General features: G+C 48.7%; 1 protein-coding gene across 2 annotated transcripts in view; it reads right to left on the bottom strand.

Annotated features, from left to right (window-relative positions):
* Positions 1-334: 334 nt before the first annotated feature.
* Ptch1 (patched 1) overlaps positions 335-6,000 on the bottom strand; it is a 57,713-nt gene continuing 52,047 nt past the window's right edge. For both annotated transcript variants that reach the window (XM_075969379.1, XM_075969378.1), the window contains exons 22-23: positions 5,463-5,717; positions 335-4,045 (exon numbers count right to left, since the gene is read on the bottom strand). In XM_075969379.1, the coding sequence (XP_075825494.1) occupies positions 3,503-4,045; positions 5,463-5,717 (798 nt within the window). In that variant the 3' untranslated portion in view covers positions 335-3,502. The remainder of the gene's footprint in view (positions 4,046-5,462; positions 5,718-6,000) is intronic.

Genomic DNA, 6,000 nt, shown 5'->3' with positions numbered 1-6,000 from the left:
GTAGAGGCCAGAAGAGGGCCCTGATCAGATCCCCGGGCACCGGAGTTACTGTTGTTAGCGACCCTCTGCAAGAACAGTAGGCACCCATACAACTGCCGGCCCACCTCTCCAAACCAATTCTGTTTAGATTGAATTTGGCCTTACATATTTCCTGAGTATGTGTATGGAAAGGTAAGAAAAGGGAACATTCACTTAAAAGGGTCATTAAGGAACTTTCTCAGGGTCCATAAATACACACAAAACAGCTTCCACAAGGCTAGCAAGACGAAACACACACAGACGGCCAGGAACTTCTTATATGCACACTTTAAGGAACATTCTACAAACAGGCACATAAACCAACGAGTTATATTATCTTTATTCATGTTAGAATTTCTATCAGTGTTTGAACATTAATATTTAGAGAGTTTTGTACATTTTCATCTGAGAACCATACCAGGTCACAAAGCTCACGCCAACACTTCCCAATCCCACGGCTAGCTGCTTCCTTGCACTCTCTCTTAACACTGTTAAATGTGTCCCCTTCCCACGGCTAGCTGCTCACCTGCACTCTCTCTCAACACTGTTAAATGTGTCCTCTTCCGTGAAGCCGTTTACCACGGAAGGTGTCCTCACTCTCGTGTCTCAGCAAAGTTCCAGACATTACGGATTTCATCACATATAAATTCTTTAAAAATATACTTCTGTCAAAAGACTTGATGACTACTATGTACACTACAAAAATAAATTTTCATATAAATAAATTATATGGCATACTTTCATCTTTGTAATTGAAATGACACAAACTCATTCCCACCCAATTTGGCAGACGAGACCCAGTTTGAATATTTATTTCCTTTAAACTCCTGACACTAAAACCTACCATGAGTCCTTAATGTAGATGTTATATACTCTGAACTATTTAACATTAGTAAGCACTCTATACAAATAAAAACTTCTGTTCAAAAGTAAAACATAACCGCAATAGTGTTTCCAATAGAAATAAAATCCCTGCAATTTTTTTTTGTTGCTATAAACTGGCATGACAGACTCTGGAGGACATTCTTATGATACAAAATTATAAATATCAGCAAAGATCTTTTCTCTTAAAAATTAAAACATCCAAATGAACAAACAATACAGACAAAATAAAACTATGAGGAGACAGACAGAGAACACACACACACTCCGAGACTGTAGTCTCTTGTCAGCTCTGCGTCCTTCCTGCCTTGGCTGATGCAATTCACGACACACAGAAACCCAAGGGCTGTACAAACTTCCTTATGCCGCGAGCGAGGCTTAGGAGTGATGGACACAACCAAGAATTGCAGGGAAGCGGCTTCAGAATTTTACATCTCCCTTCTCAACTCAGGGTGCAAGTTATCTGAGCAGAGCTGGTTTTGGGTAGGCAGACAGTGGCTTGACAGGCATTAAGACAGTAGCAGTGGGTGGCCAGGGCCTCTGGCATGCACACACACACACACACATGCATGCACACATGCACGCACGCACACACGCACGCACGCACACACGCATGGTAGCCACAGATGGCTTCCAATTAGTACCTTACAGTCTGGGGATGAGCGTTACGGTCTGAGGTTACTAGAGTGCTGGTACTACTAGGGCTCAGTGCCTTACAGACGTGCACGCAGGAGAGGAGGGATGGAAGGAAACTGCATGCAGAGAGCACTCCTCACAGTAGCTTCCACGGGACACAAGCTTCCTTCCTCTGACACAAGCCTTCGGTGCTCACTCACAAGGGAGGGCACTGCACTACCGTCTACTAGTCTCTGGCCAGAGGCAAAGAAGCCTAAACCTCAGGGAAAGAGACCTGGATCAAACTTCAAGATTTAACATCTGCTTCAAAGAGTGTTATGGGACAGCATTTTCCTGCTCGTCCACGAACACCACACAGGATGAATTCTAACACTGGAGAAGGAAAGGAGTGTGCACAGGAGGACGAGGACACGTGGAGAAGTCTTCAGAAGTTCATGTCCCACAATAGCTGACTGTACCACCATCAGCACACCCCAACCAGGCAGCCCATTTAGCGAGGGGGATTCAGATTTCTAAAGGTCTGAGTGTAGACCTTGAATGATGGAGATTTTTCTGCCTGTATCTGGGTTATGGGGGTGGGAGGCTGTGTGTAGGCGTTGGTCATCAGAAAGGTACAATGAATGTCACACTTCTCTTGGGTGTCAGCTCGCGACCCAGCTGAGATTCACTGCCAATGAAGGCAGCTGGTTCCATACACAGAGGTCTGAACACCCCACGTTAGGACCTATGAGAATATATTCTCTTTGAAGCACAAGGGGAGGTCCCTGGAGGACTACCCATGACCTCAGGAGCTGCCAAAAGCATCAAAGATGACAGGTGCACCCTTCCACCAGCACCGAGACAGAAAGGGACCTGGACTTTCCCAGCTTGACTAGGCCAGCGCTAAGGTCATAGGAAACAAAGAGAAACAAGAAGAGCAACAAAACAAATCACAGTACAGTACACTGAGAGATCACACATTCACACACACACGGAAACACACCCTTGAGAACTGCATAAACGATCCCTAGAGAAGCCACTGGGATTAACCTGTTTTCTTCATGTCTGCTCGTTAAACAATTATCACGCATAGCGTGTTCAAAAGTTAACAGTAACATTTCATCCTACCACAGGGTTGTGATATGCAAATTTAAAATATTTTAAACAGAAACCTTTACAAATAATCCTATTACATAAGCAATATTTGCATAGAATTATACAAGTAAATTATACAATATTTAAGCAGCAGCGACATATGCTGGGAGATTTTAAAAACTAAGTTAAGCTTGGTTGCGGCACAGAGACGAATGTACACAGGGGGAGGGACCCCTGTGGTCTGGAGAGACCACTCCGGGGCAGGAGTGGAGAGGCCCCAGGCCATAGACTTTACAGCATTTCCATGTATATTACATGTGTACACCTCTTAAATATTTATAGAAATATTTCACAAAATAATACAATCAATTACAGTAACAATGAACTGCTTTCCCATAATTCCAAGCAGTTCTCTTCAAGCAGTCAGTACTGGAAAGAGGTGGGGGCGGGTTTTTTTGTTTTTTTTCCAATCTTTGGCCTCTTTGCTTCAGATTTTAATTACCCTTTAAAAGAAAACAAAAAAGGAAGTCACATCACGGTCACGACCACAGAGCTGTGTGCCTCTCACACCGCACAGCCCGTAACTCCGGGTGGACACTGAGAGCACAGGAACTCTACAGTGGGCTGACTGTGGAGCTAAATTCATTTCACCTGTCTTCACCTTGCAGGGTCATCTGTGTGCTTGGTAGAACTGCTGTGGGCGGCGGCAAACAGGCGCAAGGTAATGCCGCTAAACTGCTTTCAAGAGATTACTAGTGCGAAGAAATCCAGTTTGGAACTGTATTGGTTTGGCCGCACCAGCCTTGACTTGGGGAGGAAAGGTCCCCCAGGGTCCAGTCTGGGGTGTGCTAGTGCTCAGGAAACCCTGGAGAGCACCCCTGGGGCACACGCCTCAGTCGGAGCTGCTCCCCCACGGCCTCTCCTCACACTCCACGTCCTGCAGCTCTATGACCTCCACCTTAGAGTCCCTCCTCTCGCACCTGACATGAAAAGGCACATGGGGGTCCTCGAACACCCCGTGGTCAGTCTCAGGGTAGCTCTCGTAGCCCGGACAGGGTCCCCCTCGGGGGTGGCGTCCGGGCCCTGGTGGGGGATGCACAGCGACGGTCACAGACGCGGAAGCCGTCACAGTGGTGATGGGCTGGCCATAGCTGGGCACAGAGCTGCCCATGGCAGCCGACGTCGGGTTCCGAGGGTTGTGAGAACGGGTCCCACGGGGGCCTGAGCGGTCCCTATTGCTAGGGCCAGAACGCCCTTCAGTAGAAATCTCAAAAGCGTCTCTGCGCGGTCTGTATGGGGGTGGCCGCAAGCCTTCTCTAGGGGGGTCCCTTTGAAGCTGCTGGCCTTGTCGTCCGGGGGACAAGGAGCCAGAGTCCAGGTGCGGCTGCTGTCGAGGGTCCAAGGGAGGGTGATGTCTCGGTTCAGGATGGACCACCTGCAGAGGTGACACAGGTGAGCACAGGGAGGCAAGGTGATGTCCTTCCACCCACAGAGGAAAACCCACTCCTTTAGTAACATCCAGGGTGTGGATCCTGCCTGCTCCAGCACAGCTGTCTGGAGGCATATAGCTGCTGTCCACAGCTTCAGGAACATCCACAAACCAGCTACCCAACTGACCAGTCTCTCCAGACCCTGGGTTCTTTTCCACAAAAATACTAAGTGTCTGGCTCTGGACGGCCAAGAGGCAGGGTGGGATACTGGTACATAAGCAATCATATACAGTAGCTTTTAGAGACATCAAGGTTCCAGTGTCTGGGCCATATATTAGCCTTGCTTCACCTGACCCCCGCCCCCCAGCCCCAAGCCAGGTGTGGCCAGGAGCTAACATACTGAAGAGCAGAATGCAAACTTCTGCCATCACTGATAGTTCTGTTAGACGCATTTGTCTCTGCCTAGCCATTAGGAATCTGGTTTCTGGGTCTCTGTACAAAGCCCGAGCAACACAGTGGCCACATCAATCAAAAGGACCGTGACCAACTTCAAAGTCGTTGAGCTTGTACCTATTTTTAGGCTTCCGCTGAACAAAACCAGATTCACACTGCAGCTCAGCAGGGCATCGTCATGAGGGCGAGGGGGGGGGGGTCACGACGACGACACAATTCACTGGCCAGCCACTCTTTCCTTCATGGAAGGCTGCTCTGGCCTGGGACTCGAGTACACATTTCCTGTAAGGATGGTGGGGGCCTTGGGCAAGCAAGGGGAACTTTGGAGCCTTCCTCGGCTCTTTAAGGCTGAGCATATCTTGACTGGGGGGCGAGGGTGGGTAAGGAAGGAGCCTGTCGACTCCTCTACCCTCTGGAATTAAGGGAAGAACTCAGAATGCTTCTGAGCGTCAACAGATCTCCAGGCATCTACAACAGTCAGAGCTTGAAGCCACAAAGCTATGGGAAAGCCTTAGATAATAATTAAAATAATTTTGTACCAAGGCCAATTAAAGGTAATAGAGATGAGAAGAAAAAAAAAGCTTCTCATGGCAGTACAATATTTATTCCATTTCCTCATATTCTGAAATGGTAGGTGGGGGAGAAGGACAGAAAGGGGAAAAGGGGTAACGGCCTGCAGCTGAGTCCATGCTGACTAAGGGTGGGGCTGGGGATGAGCCCCAGGGCTTTGAGTATTTATTCTAGGCAAGCTACGCCTCCCTGCAACAATGTGGACACTGCCGCTTCAGTCACAGTTTACAAAGAATGGCATGCTGGCAGTTTCCTGTGATCTGACCTGGTGTATACACTTTTCTCCTGCACCCATCTGTCTGTGAGATCTGCTGCTCAGATCTCCCTGGACCTCCCCTGGATCTCCTGGCCCACTGCCAGAGGAAAGATGAATCCTTCCCAGTACCCCAGGTGACTCACAGTGGACCGGGCAAAGACGGGGTTTTCTGTGGCTTCCACAATCACTTGGTGGGCAGGACCTCCGGGACCCTGCTGTGCCTCATAGTGCCTGAGCTCCTCGCTGATGCCAGACACAGTGGTCTGCGAGCTGTACTCCGAGTCAGAAGAATCAGACCCATTGTTCATGTGACCAGGAGGCACTGCAAACCGGACAACACTCGGGGGTGGCTCAGGCGAAGGAGTGGGCAGCCGGTTCAGGCCATTGGCTGGAGACACCTGTTTATGGAGATTCCCAATTAAAAGTGTTACATTTCGTTTATCTGTTGGCCCATCTTAAAGTTCATTATCCTCTGTCACCTGACAGAAGAACCCACACATCATCCTGCATCTACTCCCCTCTCCCTGCCGTCTGGCAGACCTTCAAGATACTGGCATAAAAGCAGTGCCTATGTCTTCCAACGCCAGAGAGGCAGGACGGATGCCTTTTACGCCTGTTAAGCCCACACACTTATCTGAAGTAGAAAACCTTCCTTTACATATCCCCAAGACTAAAGCTGCC

The sequence above is a fragment of the Microtus pennsylvanicus genome, chromosome 4 (genome assembly GCF_037038515.1).
Source record: "Microtus pennsylvanicus isolate mMicPen1 chromosome 4, mMicPen1.hap1, whole genome shotgun sequence".
In the NCBI taxonomy this organism is placed as follows: domain Eukaryota; kingdom Metazoa; phylum Chordata; class Mammalia; order Rodentia; family Cricetidae; genus Microtus; species Microtus pennsylvanicus.
Note: the sequence above shows the minus strand (reverse complement) of the source record. Positions and strands in the feature narration are given on the sequence as shown.